This window comes from Sapajus apella, unplaced genomic scaffold (genome assembly GCF_009761245.1).
Source record: "Sapajus apella isolate SASKATOON/1434 unplaced genomic scaffold, GSC_monkey_1.0 scaffold41, whole genome shotgun sequence".
NCBI lineage: Eukaryota > Metazoa > Chordata > Mammalia > Primates > Cebidae > Sapajus > Sapajus apella.
In genome coordinates this window covers 5140665-5157671 of record NW_022436981.1, presented here as the reverse complement: position 1 = coordinate 5157671, position 17007 = coordinate 5140665, and the positions used below count along the sequence as shown (strand labels likewise).

Sequence of the window (17007 nt, the reverse complement as noted above, 5' to 3'; positions counted from 1 at the left end):
TATGAAACCATAATCTCAGGGATTATTATTTGCATTACTTTCCTTAATTGACTCTTTAGTTTTATAGTTTTCCTTTTTATAATGATTTTTACATTTTTATTCTCATACTATATTGTTTTTTGCATTTGCATTGCAAGCCAGCTCAAATCATTTGTAAAATGTGGAGTGCTTAAAGGAAACAAAACAAAATTAATAAATTGATTGAATTCAGAGATATCCTTTGCTTTCTTTTTCGTGGGGTTTTTGAGAATTAACATATTATTATCCCCTTCATTATTCCATAACAGAATGACAAAGTGCTAATTTAGACATGGTTGTTAGTATCTCATTACCTGGACCAAAAGTAATTTATGATCCAATGTGGCTAAAAATATAGCACATAATAATCTTGACCTTTCGTAGTTTTTAAACTGGATGACTCTTTGAAAAGAAAACAAATCTTTACTGAAGAAGTTAATCAGGTTTCACTCTAGGTTTTCTAAGGACAAAGAACATACCAAAGGCATTCACTCCAGCATCCACCTGTTGCTATCTTTTGCCACAGCCCCTGAGGTACTACCCCACCAAGAAGTGTGACATTGTTTTACTGAGAAAGCAGCTAGCTGATTCTTCAGCCTTAAATTAAAACGTTGGAAAAGGAAAAAAAGACTATCTACCCCTAATTCTACCCCACAGGAATTACCTATCTCTCCTCATTGGAATTACACATGAAGGGCTACATTCCTTCAGCTTTGTAGGGTATGACCCAGTGTATTAAGAAGCTGGACAGGAAGACTTAATGGAGTAACATTTTGCACTAAACCAATCGAGGGCAAAAGTGTTCCATGTTCCCCTAGAGTTTTTCTCTCCCATTTCCCTTCTGTGATTTCGGACACTCATCTACATCTGCTGGGAGAATCATTAAGTCTTGAGCTCTGTGCTTCTTCCTCTTACCAGACCTGGTAGTGACTTTAAGGGGGGAGGGGGAGCCAGCAGAAAGTATTTTGTTTCCTTCTTGAAGGGGGTTGTCCCGGGCTTGTCTACCTGCACAGGCAGTTATGCGTGCCGGGAACTGCTGATGGATCAGTGAGCCTGTGTTCATGCCAGTGAGCTGCTTGGCTCAGATACTGATACTTTCTTTCCAAACATCGTAAGAAGTGATTGAGCCACGAGTATACTGAAGGGAGGGCTCCTGGAGTTGTGGTGTGAAGAGAGGACTCACCAGGTAAGCCCAATAACCATAGTTTGATTGCTAAGAATGTGTATTACTGTAACCAATACTACCTGTTAATCTGAGATTATTTTTTCTCTCCTTGAAAAAAACTTCTGATTTTAATATCTCATTTCCTGAAGATGGTTAAATAAGGGAAGAGAGTTGAAAAAGCAATGAGCAGAAACAACGGATTTCAACCCTCTTACTAACTATAATGAGGTGGTTGGCTGAGACTCAAGCTCCAGGTTTTCTGAATCAAAGCATACTCTTCCCTCTGTGATAATGCAGGACCCCCATTCTTCTGATGTGCCAGGGAGGTAGACTGACTAGGATAAAAAGGGCCCCACCAAAGATACTTGTTAAAATATCAGTCGGATGGTTTTCACCAATCCTTAATATGTTAACCATAGGAATCTCTTAAAATAAAACTATACTTGAGAGAATTAAGCCTATTTTTATGTTTGGGCGAATTCATTTAAGCTTTGCCTGAATCCGTATATACCCAGGGAGTACTCCTCAATTTAACTCCTTCCCAGGACTTGAAAAAAACCCTAGAATTGACTCTCTTAACCATTTCTCCTGCTGTTTCCCCAAATAAATATAAAATGACACACTATGTTTTCTTAGCCTGGGCCTTGAAAATTTATGATTTTCCTTTTTTCTTCTTTTTCATGAAAAATCCATTTACATAAACCTGATAGCCTATGTCATGTACCATGCCAGAGACACGTGGCGGAAAGATACTGAAGAAGGCATAGAAAGAAGGTCAAGGTGGGAGAGGCATGGAGAAGTGATGACTTTGGCTTTTTCATGGTGATATCCATTAAGCTCAGCTTGATAATAGCATTCAAGGGCTGGAGATTAAAAACAGAGAGAGAATAAAAATAAATAAATAAAAGTATATCCTTTAATATGTTGGAATATTAACACAAACCTTTTATTATGTTCTTTTTTCATTAAGAAAACATCACTCATTATCCAACAATAACCAAAATTGAAAACAATTTTCTAGTAATGGCCCCATCATACTTCATCCAACTGTTGACAAGTAGTAAAACATTGAGCAAATTATTTAGTTGTCTTGTCTTGGCTATTTCATTTGTAAAATGGTGCCAATAGCATTAAGATCGGAAAGAGTGTATGCCTGTGGATTCTGACAAGCTCAACTTGCAAACTCACCTTTGGTGCACAATCCCAAGTTGCTGTGATTTATTGTTGGATGCCTCATATATTTTGCTTCTCCAAAAGGATAGGAAATTTCTTAAAAAACAGGGACAGTGTCCCTATGACAGGGTCTGTCTGTTGCTGAACTGAGGGCAAGGAAAGCACTATACTTTCACAACAAAGTGCCTTCTGATGTCTTTCATTACACAACTAAAGGAATACAAACATGTTCCTAGAAAAAGTAAATGAACATATTCATTTAAATTAGGATATAAACAAGTGATTTTAGTGCTTTGGCTGAGAGTAAGTACAAACTGGAGCAAGCAAGATGTACTGGGTTTCTGAGGGTATTAGCAGGGGTAGGGGTGTGTGTCACAAGGGTGCATGACTCAGAAAGTGGGGGAGTGGCATCCCCAGAACAAGTGTCACTGAATTCGCCATTTTGCTTAAGGCCATCCTTATAAAACTGTGTATTGTGTAACTTACCCAATCTAAATGTTTATATTTGTGACTTTCAAAATATTTTGTCTGGTTCTCTTTTTAATGTTCTTTGGCAGGGAACACCCATAGCTATAGAGAAGGGGAAATGCTATTCCCAAATACATATGTCTTGGGATTTTCTTAGATTGTGTTTATCTTAACAGAGCAGTGCTCACAAGATTTCAAGGCCTTCAGAGTTCTTGACTGGATAGATACATGGTTTTATTTATTTATTTATTTATTTTTGAGACAGAGTCTCACTTTGTCACTCAGGCTGGAGTGCAGTGGTATAATCCCTGCTCACCTCAACCTCCACCTCCTAGGTTCTAGCAATTCTCCTGTCTCAGCCTCCTGAGTAGCTGGGATTACAGGTACCTGCCACCAAGCCCAGCTAATTTTTGTATTTTTAGTAGAAATGGAGTTTCACCATGTTGGCCAGGCTCGTCTAAAACTACTGACCTCAAATGATCCGCCCACCTTGGCCTCCCAAAGTGCTGGGATTATAGAGGCATGAGTCACGGTGCCCAGAGATACATGGTTTTAATAGATGTGAAAACAATTTAGAATCTTGGAGGAATAGTACTAAAGTTCTATAGCATCGTGATCTGAAACATACCCTCTTCCATTCACAGCTGGGTTCAAGCCTTGGTAAATTCGCACCATAGTACACAAAACCACTAAGAAGGGGAAGCCTTGTCATTACATCCCCTCTCTAGTAAGCCACAGATAATCTCATAGAGGCTCTTGGTCAGTGGCTGATGAAAACTGGACTCTTGCATGTTTAGAATGAAAATCCATAGGAATTAATAATAGAAGTGGAAAATGCCCTAGCATTTCATAGAATTATAATAATTTCCTATGCGTAGTCAGTTAAATAAATGAAATGCAAAGAGTTTAACAACAATGAGGTATGCAGTCCTAAAACTGCAAACTATAGTTAAATTTTACTGATGAGTTTTATCAAATCCTCATGGTGTCCTCTTGGTCTCAGTGCAAATGTCAGTTTTTAATCTCCAGAGGTTCACAAATCTGAAGACTAAAGTTTTCAAGAAAATTTCCTTATTCTTTGCTCCTTTCTCATAAGACAAAACTTTAAAACCTGGTAAGTTTCTTAATTGTTTTGGGATAAGCGATGATTATTATACATTTGTGATGTTAGGACAGCCTGTCATAATAGAACAGATTCACACCTGCAAAGCTTTGGGTAAAGAGAGTTTGTGTTAAGCAGATTATATTTTCCATGAAAACCTTTTACACTGTTTGTAATACATGCAGCCTGACTCTACTTGGAAATTTTCCCACACTTAATCTCTTAGAGAATCAAGCTAATTATTTCTGATAAGACAATGATATATTTCTTAGGCATATCACACTCTTTTATGTTGTTGACCGAGGTATCAATTAAGCAGGCAATTGGTAAAAGATGAAGATAGCAGTAGAATTTTAAAAATATATTTAGGTCAGAATTTTATAGGAAAAGGTGGACCTCATTAAACAAGCTTATAGCTAGATAGAGGGAACAGATTCTAGTGTTCTATACCACTGCAGAATGATTATCGTTAATAGTAATATGTAGTTTCAAATAGCTAGAAGGAGAATACTGAATGTTCCCAACACAAAGAAATGATAAACATTTAAGATGATGGATATGCTAATTACCCTTATCTGATCACTGTATATTATATATCAAAATATCACTAGGTCCCCTATAAAGGTGTGCAATTATTATTTGTCAATTAAAAATAAAATTTAAAATAAATAGATAAAATTGATAAAGAATTATCAAAGTGGTCTAGATAAAAAGTGGTAGTTGGGAAATACTGTTGGCAAAATGAACTTTTTATTTGGAGGAAATGAAAGGAAATCTGAAAACCTAAATAAGCTCCAGAAAGATTGAAGATTTACTTATTTCATCTCCAAACCGAAATTAACTTAAGAAAGGTTGAAGATGTAAGTGTATTAAAAATAATTGAAACAACTAAAGAAGTGTTAGAAGAAAATGTAGAAGAATGTTTTGTAATCTTTTTACAGAAAACACATCCTTCGGCCAGGCGCGGTGGCTCACACCTGTAATCCCAGAAATTTGGGAGGCTGAGACGGGCTGATCACTGAGGTCAGGAGTTTGAGGCCAACCCGGCTAACATGGTGACACCCCATCTCTATTAAAAATACAAAAATTAGCTGGGCATGATGGCGGGCGCCTGTAATCCCAGCTACTTGGGAGGCTGAGGCAGGAAAATCGCTTGAACTTGGGAGGTGGAGGTTGCAGTGAGCTGAGATCCAGCCATTTCACTCCAGCCTGGGTGACAGAATGAGACTTTCAAAAAAAAAAAAAAAAAAGAAATAAAAGAAAAACAAACAAAAACATACATTCTTCACATAACCCCAAGTTCAAAATTCATAATAGGGCTGGGTGTGGTGGCTCATACCTGAAATCTCAGCACTCTGAGAGGCTGAGGAAGAAGCATCACTTGAGCCTAGGAGCTCAAGACCAGTGTGAGGAACATATCGAGACCTTGTCTCTGCAAAAAATAAAGTAAAAAAATCATTAGCTGGGTGTGGTGGTGTGTGCCTATAGTCCCAGCCACTCTGGTGGCTGAGATGAGAGGATCATTTGAGCCCAGAATAGCGCTGCAGTGAGCTATGATCACAGCACTGCACTCCAGTCTGGGCAGCAGAGCAAGACCCTGTCTCTAAATAAAACTAAAAGTAAAAACTGAGTAAGTAAAATCCACTATGGAAAAGATTGACAGATGTGATTTTATGAACATTTTAATCTTTTGTACACAAGAAAATAATGCAAAAGGTTAAAAGATGAACTACAAACCATGAGCAAATATCTATAACAGGAATGACAAAGACAAAAAAGCTCCTAAAACACAATTTTTTTTTTTTTCTGAGATGGAGTCTTGCTCTGTCGCCAGGCTGGAGTGCAGTGGCGCAATCTCAGCTCACTGCAACCTCCATCTCCCAGGTTCAAGCAATTCTCCTGCCTCAGCCTCCCAAGAGCTGAGACTACAGGTGCATGCTACCACGCCCAGCTAGTTTTTGTAGTTTCAGTAGAGACGGGATTTCACCATGTTGGGCCCAGATGGTCTCCATCTCTTGACCTCATGATCCACCCACCTCGGCCTCTAAAACACAATTCTTAAGAAAAAGATGAACATTCCAACAGAAAAACTTAGGAAAATGACTTAAATAGTCAGGCTGGAAAAAAATACAAATGGTCAGTAAATCTCCGAAAAATGCTTAAATTACTGACACTTAAACTCAGGAAAATTAAAACAATAAGGTAAAAATTTTGCGTGTTTGGCAATATTAGAAAGATATTGTGGACAGAGTGATGAAACAGGTATTTCTGCACCTTACCAGTGAGTGTAAATGGATACAAGTTTGGAGGGTAATTTGCCATATCTATAAAAACCTTTCGAAGCAGCACTTTCCTTTTAACTTAGAAAAAGTTAAAAGTTAAATCCTGGCTTGCCTGGAATTCAGATGTGTGAAAGGAAGCTTAATAGAAGGGAAGCTTGGGGGCAAATTGTGGGAGTTCAAAAATGCCATGACCTTGAGTTTGGTTTTCATTCTGTATGGTGTGAAATCTTGATGGCTTCTGAGGATGACTTGATGTGATATTTTCAGGATAGGTGAAATGTCAGTCAAATGGTTCTATTTCTAGAAGATTCATTTGGGGAATATGATTTAAAAACTTACTTTTACTATTTTTGAAAATTATGATGAAAATACTATTCATATGTAAAGAGAAACAAAGAGTTAGTGGGTTTTGGTAGGTTTGAAACAATGAAAATTTATCAGTGTAAGCACTGAATGAAAAGTCAGAGAAATGTGTTTTATTTAAAATAAATCACCCAAGAAGAGTTTCTAACACCTTTAATCTGACCCCTGCTTGTTCTGCAGGGGTTTTCCAGCAGGTCTGATCATTTGTGTTTCCGTCTTTAGACACCTGCCTCTCCTTAGACACTGAGGACAATCAAATTTGTCAGGAAGATGGCTTTTGTTTTTCTTTTATAATTTCAACTTTTATTTTAGAGTCAGGGGTACATGTGCAGTTTTGTTATATGGGTATATTGTGTAATGCTGAGGTTTGGGGTACACATGATCCTGTCACCAGGTAGTGAGCATAGTACCCAGTAGATAACTGTTTTTTGTTTGTTTGTTTGTTTTGTTTTGTTTTTGAGACAGGGTCTCACTCTGTCGCCCCAGCTGGAATGCAGTGGCATGATCAGGGCTCACTGCAACCTCCACTTCTAGGACTCAACTGATCCTCCCCCCTCAGCCTCCCAAGTAGTTGGGATCACAGGCACGTACCACCATGCCCAACTAAGCTTTGTATTTTTAGTAGAGACGAGTTTCACCATGTTGCTCAGGCTGGTCTCAAACTCCTGAGCCCAAGCAATCCACCTGCTTCAGCCTCCCAAAATGCTGGGATTATAAGTATGAGCCATTGCACTAGGACCAATAGGTAGCTTTTCAGCCCTTTCGCTTCTCCCTCTCTCTCTGCTCTAGATTCGATTGTTTCCATCTTTATGTCCACGTGTACCCAGTGTTTAGCTGCCACTTATAAGTGAGAACATCCAAATTAACACAGGAACAGGAAGATAGCTTTGAAATGTATGTTCTTCTTTTTTCTGAAAAAAAGAGAGTTGTCCGTAAGGAACTCAGGTGGAGATCAAATTAACAATCATGATTTTATTAAAATCATGCCCCAAGCAATAAAAACTAACTGGCCCATGGTCTAAGGGAAATACTTGATTAGAAATTTAGGGAAATAGTTAACAAATTCTTTTTATTTAGAATTTAAATGTTACCTTTTTAATCTTCTGCAAGTGTGAAATGGAAATAAATTCCACTTAACTTATACGATTGCCAAAATAATCAAATCAAAACATACTAAAAGCATTTCGTAAATTAGAAGGAATTACTTTATTTCTTTTTATTAGGTAACTATCACCTCTCTGGAGTTCTGTTCAGGTACTTTTTTATTTTTAAAAGCAAACAAACAATTCAAGAAGCTCAAATTATCTGGACTTTACCTACATTAAGTGAAGTCGAGTAGAGGAGATGAGAAGTAAGCCCAACCTAGGAATTCCAGGAAGACTGGGTCCTGTTATTAAGCTGATGTCTTGGCTAGAAGAAAGAGCTTGGCACCTTTCACAAAATGCCATTAATCATCTTTTAAGGGCTCCATAGTCACTCCTGCTATACCAAACCACAAACAGCTGGTGAGCAGCTTCAGTTACAAGGGATTGGAATAGAGCCAACCCGTGAGGCTTGCAGCTAAGCCTTTTACAGTGGAAATGAGCTGGACTAGTCTTCTATGGGAAATGAATCCTACTAGGATGCCAGAGGCATATTGAGCAATGAGTTAAAAACAACAAATCGGCCGGGCGCGGTGGCTCAAGCCTGTAATCCCAGCACTTTGGGAGGCCGAGGCGGGTGGATCACGAGGTCAAGAGATCGAGACCATCCTGGTCAACATGGTGAAACCCCGTCTCTACTAAAACTACAAAAAATTAGCTGGGCATGGTGGCGCGTGCCTGTAGTCCCAGCTACTCAGGAGGCTGAGGCAGGAGAATTGCCTGAACCCAGGAGGCGGAGGTTGCGGTGAGCCGAGATCACCCCATTGCACTCCAGCCTGGGTAACGAGCGAAACTCCGTCTCAAAAAAAAAAAAAAAAAAACAAATCATCCTGAGTGAAGCTCTTCTCAGATGCAAAGTGAAGACTAAATAGAAAAAAACAGAATCCTTGTTAGGAAAGAGCAGAGAACTGTGCTAAGCTGAAGGTACCAGCAGCAGGAGAAATACTCTTGAGCTCAGCGAAGTTTTGATGAGTGGGAAAGGGAACACAAACTTACAGGCACATATCTTAATTCTGGGATGGAAAAGGATCAGATTCAAAGGTAAGGTCACAAACTGGACTCTGAAGGCACATCCAATCAATGAAACAGGAGAGTTAAAATAGGGATCCTGGAACAGAGATTCTTGGTAACCCAGAAGTTTGCAATAGTGGGTCTGGATTGTGGCTTTTGGAGTTTCTCTTGAGTCATGGAGTTACCATGCATTCTATCCCTGCGTGACTATATTGTTAATTGCCAGCTCATGGCACAATGCCTGGGAAATTGGAGGCTGTCAATATACAGTAGTTGAACAAATGCAAATTTAGCCGATTGGTAAAGTGTCCTGTGGGAGGAGTGACTGAGCCAAGTAATTACTTTTGTCCCTTCCAGACTTATAATTCCAGAATTCTTAAAAATTATACCTCTGTTCTGAACCCAAGAACTAAATTCTTAATAGGTTTTTAGCTCATCTCGAAAGATGTTCAAAAATGTAGTAACAAATTTGAGGAGAAAACAAGAATAAAGATAAGTAGAAATCAGTAATCTTTGCAGGCTTAGGTTTGGCGACTGCCAGACATTGATAAAAGAACAATTAAATAAGGAATCTACAAATAGAAGGTGGGGAATGGGCATGTAATAATAAAACCTGAACGTGAATAGATCTGAGCTCACCTTATTTTTCCCCTTACTGTATAAAGGAGGAGACCTAGTCCACAGAGCTTTAACTTTCACAAATCCTCACAGAAGACGTACAAACCTGAGGTTAGGGTGTAATTCATCCAGATCTCTTCCTGCTGTTTTTATAAACACTAATGTGCTAAAACATGTTAAAATATAAAATATGTGTTTAAAATTTTACTGTGCACACATGTATATAGACTTTCCCTGAGATTTTAAATGACTTTAATTACTGTCTTTCCACAGGAAGTTTGTCTCGCTCATATAACTTACCAAACCTCCAAATATTTTTCCCAAGATAGAAGTGGCTGTCTTTTCTGTCCTCCCACCAATTTTCTCAGCTGTCTTCTCCTCTCTCTCAGCCCACTTACAGAAATACAAAGGAGCTTTTCTCAAAGGCAAGTGGCCCAACAGTTTCTAGGCAAAGATGCCAATGAAAATGTTATCAAAAACTTAAAATGAGAGGTAAAATAAAACCAAGGTTTTACAGGTCATCTGCCTAATTGTTTTTGAGTCATGATTTCTTTTAGATCCTATGTGGAGACCTGCTCTTTTCATCAACGTCTGTGTACACATGTGCCCATGTGAGGCCAAGATGGACAGGAAAGAGACAATTCTACTGAGAATTCTATTTATAGAGAAAGAAACATAATCCCATAAATATTGATGCCAGAGAAACAGTGCAGAGTTCAACTGTGCCTAAGATTAGATTGTTGCCAAGAATGCTGGAAAGTGTAGGTGTGAGCAGTTTCAAGTAAGCCCGCTGTTGATAAGGAGACAGCTGTTGGCATAAATAAATGATATTTGGAGTCTGTCAGTATATAACTGAAAGAATAGGGAGACGACAGCCAGCCCTTTCCAGAGGCATAATAGCAAGTTCTAATGATTGTTCCCTGTAAACTGAAGGACAGGGAATGAATTCACTGAAGGACAGGGAATGAATTCACTGAATGAATTCAAGGAAGTGCAGAGGGAGGGTCCCACCATAGCTGAGCCTTCCCACAGAAGCTGGTGCCCACACAGCTGAAGGTCAGCCATTGCTGGCCCCAGCAGCCACAGTGCAAGGTGTGATGGAAACACGTCGTGCTTTAATGACAACGACGGCTCCTCATCTGTGGCAAGGACACAAGGATTCTGAGAATTTCTAAATAATCAGGACCATTCCAGCTTGGAAGGGAAGCAATGAAAATACCACGGGGTTTATGTTTACTAAAGGCGAAGTTCAGTGGGATTTATGATGACCCCGCACACACATGCAAAGCAATTCCTGATATCCTTGCTGCTGTGGACGCTTCTTTGAGTCAGATAATTCAATTACTGTAAAATGTACTTTTATTGCTTTGAAGCTAGGATCCCTCCATTTCCAGAGCGGTGGCCGTCAGTTAACCCAACTGCACTTTTTCTTTTCTGTTAAGTGAATTTGACTCAGAATTAAAGTCAGATTCTGACACAATCCAGCAAGTAACTATAAAAAATGACAGTAAGATTGAAATACTAGGCACTACTCCAGGTACTTTACTTGCAAATTGCTCCTTTAATTCTCTTAAGAGCCAGCAAATTAAATACTATTTTGCCCATATTCTTGATGAGTAAACCAAAGTATAGAAAACCTAAGACAATTCCAAAGGGCACCCAGCTGACTAATGTCAAAGCTGGGAACGGACTCTGCCTAGTGCAGCTACAGAGCCCATTTTCACCCATGTGCCTTGAGATTTCATATTTTCCTACCTTTGACTAGTTGTCAAATATAGGATGTCCAGTTACATTTGAATTTCAGATAAGAGACAAATAATTTTAGACAACAAGTAATGTTGCAAATATTGCACAGGGCATACATAACTAGAAAAAATCCATTGTTTATTTGAAATTCAGAAGTTTGGGGGTATCTTGTATTTTTACTTCCTAAATCTTTCAACGGTATCCCAGAGGTAGCTATACGCACCAAGGAAGCAAAGAACATAATTTTTATTTGTTTGAGCTTTGGTTTCAAATCCCAGAGTAGAACTCCCATTACAGGACTAGGCTAGGTGGCGAAATTTTTAATTTTTAATTTTTTTAAGGAGGAGGGGGCAGAGTGGAAGCCACAGGTGCCACAACCTCTCACTCAGCCTATTCCCCCTGGAGAAAATTTTTTCCTATTCTTAAAACAGTCTAGAATAACAGCTCTCAAACCTGCCTGGATGTGAGCATTACTTGTTTACTTTAATAATACATATGGGCTGGACTGGCATGGTGATTTATGCCTGTAATCCCACTTTGGAAGCTGATGTGGGAGAACTGCTTAAGCCCAGGAGTTTAAGACCAGCTTGGGCAATATAGTGAAACCTTGTCTCTACAAAAAATTTAAAAGAATTGGCAGGCATGGTTGTGTGTACCTATAGTCTCACCTACTTGGGATGCTGAGGTTCAGGGATCACTTGTGCCTAGGAGGTCAAGGCTGCAGTGAGCCATGATTACACCACTGCACTTCCAGCCTGGGTGACAGAGCAAGAACCTGTCTCAATAATAATAATTATTATTGTAATAATAAAATATGTAGCTTGGCCTGACCTGTCCAAGATTTAGTTAGGTTTAGGGTGAGATGAGGACAACCACATTTTCTAATGAGCTCCTAGATGTTTCCATCTTTCCTTCTCTTCCTTCCTTTCCTCATTGGTCTGAAACTCTGACTGTAAGTTAGAGTTTACCATTTGTAGCAAGTCCAAGGATGCCAGAATATACTTCTAGGGTGGGAGAGGAGGGAATAAAGAGGTGAGGTCTATGAGAGAGGGCTTTCCCACAATACCCAGAGCTATCCTCAGGCCTTCTCAAGCTGGCTTTACAGTCCCAGGCCAGGACTACACATACAAGAAAGATTTTTCGAAGTGACAGAGGGGGTGAAAGAAACAGTGAGCGAGTGAGCAAGAGAGCTGTATGTGGGCCAGGTCTCCCATTTTGGGCCAGGCTCTGGTACAAAGAGTGAGAATGGATCACACCACAGGCACCAAGACTGTCTCACATTTGAAAGCTCCAGCAGTATAAACTGTGGCCTAAATAGTTCCCGGGAATTCAAATTTAAAAAGTCTTCCCTGGAAGTGAAGAAGAAGTGGCTGGGCACAGTGAGTGGCTCATGCCTGTAATCCCAGCACTTTGAGAGGCCGAGGCAGGTGGACCATTTTAGGTAAAAACTTCGAGACCAGCCTGACCAATATGACTAAATCCTATTTCAACTAAAAATACAAAAATTAGCCAGGTGTTATGATAGGCACCTGTAATCCCAGCTACTCAGGAGGCTGAGACAGGAGAATCGCTTGAATCTGGAAAGTGGAGTTTGCAGTGAGCTGAGATTGTGTCACTGCACTCCAGCCTGGGCAACAGAGTGAGACTCCATCTCAAAAAAAAAAAAAAAAAAAGATTGTACTTCATAAGGGTATTGCAAAATCAGTTTAATAAAATATAACAATTTACTAATAAAAGTAAAATATATAAAATAGAAACAAGTAGAAAATATCCAAGGTACACACACACAGACACATATATGGCATATATTATTCATGTTATAACATATCTTTCTTTCTATGGGATCTTGTCAAAAAAGTTTGGAAAATGTTGCTCTAGAGACAAATATTCATCACTTTTAGAAAGCAGAAATCTCAGGCAGGAAGGAATACAACTCAGAGCAGATAAGCTGTGGGAAACAATACCCTAAAGAATAACCTGGAGCCCAAGCTGCTGCCAAAGAAGTTTAAAGCAGTAGATTTACAAGGAATCTTTGGCAAATAGGAAGGTGGGGCATAAGAGGACCATTCATCCAAGAGGAGAAGGTTAATTCAGAAGCTGTAACATGTCACATTGCCTGTTTTTCATGCTGCCCTAGAAAAGGTCTCTGCTGAAACATAGGCCACCTCTATGGTAGTTCTTCCCTGTCTCTAATGGCCTTTCTCTGCTTTTAGATCAGAGGGCAGTGTGGGGCAGCAGTGGAGAGATGGCAGCATTTGTATGAAGTTTAAGCACACCCAGGAAGCAAGGTAAGGGCTGGATGGAGAGCCCAACTCTGCGTACTCTGGATTGCTAAGCAAGGACACTTATTCCAACGGAGGACTTTTGAGTTCGAGTATCAAACTTTTTCATCTTTTCCCATGAGATATAAAAGAAACATTGAGAGGTCAGAAGGAAGCATTCCTTTAAGTTCTATCAATGCTGTGCAGTAAAACTTAGCAATGATGTGAGTGTTCTGTGTTGAGCTACCCAATATGGTAGCCACTAGCCACATGTGGCTCCTGAACACTGGAAATGTGATCAATGAGACTCAGCAGCTAATTTTTAAATTTAATTTAATTCTAACTAAAATTAAAACTTAGATAGCCACACATGGCTAGTGGCTACTGTATTAGACAGAACAATTCTAACATTTTGTGATTTTTGATGCAAAATAACCTGGGTATAAGTGATTAGTCTTGTGACCAGGTCTATGTACTGAGTTTTGTCTAAATTATTTGAGATAACCATAAACTTGAGGACAACATTTTGCTAATTATATCTACTATAAAAAAAGGAAATTTGCTGGATTGATTCATTATTATTTTTATGCTTAAACATTCAAATTATATCCTGGTGTTAATTGTTTCAAGAGTCTTTGATTATTGTAATGTTTTTCTTTCCTGAAATGAAAAGGGAACCTCAGTGAAATATAAAAGACTGGTATTAAATGCACCTAGTTGCAATGTTAAGCAAGAGAAGGATTTTAAAAAGCCTCGGTTTAGTCAGATATTATCACCCGGAAGAGAGCTCTAGAGCACTTTTCTAGTAAGTTTGTAAAGATGGAAATTTACTACATCTGCAATGGGAGCGGAAGTCATGACGTCACAGGTTCCATGAAGTGGAGACATCATCAACACCCAGGAGGGTTCGGATCAGCTCAGTGAGGCCCTACCACTGTGTGCGTTTTTACATTTTGGCTTGAATTTCTTGTTTTTGTGCCTCTACCTTACCTGGTACCCTGCTCATTTAGTCACAGACTATGCACTCAACTGCTGCTGTTCAGTCCGGGGAAAATGAGAGGTGGCGTGCTGTGGCTCATGTCTTTCTTCACCTTCACTGATGGCCACGGTGGCTTCCTGGGGGTGAGTTGGTGCTATGTCTCATATCTCTTCTCAGCTATCTGTCTCATTCTGGCACTTTTAGAATCCCTCACTCTCTAGGGGACTGCAATTGCATAATTTAATGGACTTGAGATCAGAAGTCCTGAGTTCTCGTTTCAATGTTGCCAACATTCACTGTGTGGCCTTGGATAAGTAAGTCATTTCATCTCTTTGGAGCTTAGATGATCAAACTGCAAAAGGAGGATCTTTGATTCAACTATCTTAGAGACCTTTTCCAATTCAACACATTCTCTACTATGGCTTCTTGGAAGTAGAGAAATCACATGATGGGCATTAGCAATCCTTAGACACTCTTTTCCCTGTCTACACTTGCTTTCTTGATGCGTTCATCTAGGACCATGGTTTTAGTATTCTCTACATGCCAATGACTCCCAGCTGTATAGTTCCATCTCAGACCTCTCCCCTGTACTCCACACTCACATATCCATTACCTATATGTTATTTCCAGCCAGGCACCCAACAGGCCTCTGAACTTCATTTATCCAAAATCAAACCCACTCCTTCTTGCCTATCTCAGTAAGTGGTATCACCATCTTTCCAGCTACTTAGGCAAAACAACAAAAACAAAAACAAAAAACCTTAAGAATCATGCTTGACTCTTCTCACATTCCATATCTAAACCATGGCATTACTTTTCAAGTTTTACCTTTAAAACATATCCAGAATTCAAAAACGTCTCACTACTTCTGTGGCTGCTACGTTGATTCACACCTTCATCGTCTCTTGCCTGCATTATTTCAACCTCTGAAATGCACTCATTGCTTCTGTGCTTGTCTGCTTTCAGCAGGGCTTCTGGACTGAGCCTACTACAGAGTAAGTTACAGCATGTCTTTTCCCATTCAAAGTTTTCCAGCAGTTTCTCATCTCACTCAAGGAAGAGGTAAAACCCTTTCCATGGCCTGTAAAGGTCTGCACAACCTGCCTGCCCAGAAATCCTCTGCCCTCACCTCCTGTGACTCTTCTATTACTCTCCTCTCTCAGGGGCTCTGGTGTCCTCAATCTCCCTGCACCTGCCAGGCACATTCTTACCCTTCAGGTGTTTGCTCAAAAGTTGCTACAGCAAGGCCTCCCCGGCTACCTTTCTACCATCCCTGGCTTGGATTTTAGATTCATGATTTTAATTATTTTGGGAAACTCAGCAATGTCTTATGAAGCACAACTCTTCAAAGCCTCACCATAATTAATTTTTTTTTCTTTTGAACAGAGAAATGATGGCATCAAATCAAAAAGAGAACTCCTTGTGAATCAGAAAAACCATCTAGGTGAGGCTCTGTTAGACAGCATGGTGCAGTGGACTTTGGTGTCAAGGGACCAGGGTTCTAATCCCAGCGGTGCCTCTGACTGGTTATATGATCTTAGGCACATTATTAAACATCCAAATACGTACAAGGAGAATGACAGTAATTCCTACGAGCAAAACATTTGTGAAGATTAAATAATATCATCAGAGCATAGTGTCTTACAAGAAACCTGGCAAGTAGCTGTTCACATATGTCCTTTTCTTCTGTGCCTTGATTCTAACACTGTAATTAATGGCCATAGCCCCAGTCTAATAATGAGTTGCATTCTGAAATTTAATTTGTGGATCTGATGTTTCTAGTGCTGAACACATTTCTTCATAGGAACGGTGATGTACGTGTGGTTGTTAGGTTCCTGGGTCAGTCTACAGTGGTTTTTCTACCATGCAATAAATCCACCATACAGCAATGTGCTAATAGTACTGTAGCATCTATCACTGTGCAAGGCGACACTTCTTTAGGAAAATTAAATCAAAATTTCAACTTGGAATGACATGAATTCAACTTCCCTGACAGTAAAAATAACAATAAAAATATAGCAAGTATTGTTGGGCTGATACTATGTGCCAGGACTATTTGAAGTGCATTAGATGAATTAAAACCTCGCATTGACCCTCTGAGTTAGGTACAGTGGTCATCTTTATTTTACAGATAGTAAAACTAAGGCACAGAGCTAGGGGAAGGAGCCAGGATCCAAATCCAGTCAATCTGGCTCCAGAACCAGTGCCATTAACCCCTGACGGTGTGAGCAGGGCCACCCTTTTCCCTGTTTCTCATTGCTCACCTGCTTGGACAGTAGGAGTGGGCCTCACCTCAGCTCCCACCACTCAGAGGGGACTTCCAACACCTGGGGAAGGGGATGCAGTCCAAAAGGAGATGGGGAGAGTAAGAGATGGGACTGGGGTGCAATGGTGTGAGACGGGTCTTTCATAGATGAGCTTCAGGGGACTTTGAAGCCCGTGGTAATTTTATGCCACATTTTATGTGAATGGGCTTACAAAAATTTTGTGTGGGAGAAGACTCATAGGATTCCTCTCCTTTCTATGTCAAAACCAGTTAACGCCTTCTCTATGGGGAAAGGAAAGGTGCTGTCCAGAAATGATGAGCTGGAGGTGAGGGTGCATAAAGCCTCAAGGGAAAGTTTAGTTTTGCTTTTGGATTTCATATAAATATCCAAACTCAGCTAATGAATGGACTAT

General features: G+C 39.7%; 1 protein-coding gene across 1 annotated transcript in view; it reads left to right on the top strand.

Moving 5' to 3' along the window:
- The first annotated feature begins 991 nt into the window (after positions 1-991).
- Positions 992-17007, top strand: part of ADGRF1 (adhesion G protein-coupled receptor F1) — a 45805-nt gene continuing 29789 nt past the window's right edge. Inside the window, exons 1-4 of the mRNA XM_032299624.1 lie at positions 992-1204; positions 13302-13376; positions 14360-14471; positions 15715-15772. Coding sequence (XP_032155515.1) covers positions 13348-13376; positions 14360-14471; positions 15715-15772 — 199 coding nt within the window. The 5' untranslated portion in view covers positions 992-1204; positions 13302-13347. The remainder of the gene's footprint in view (positions 1205-13301; positions 13377-14359; positions 14472-15714; positions 15773-17007) is intronic.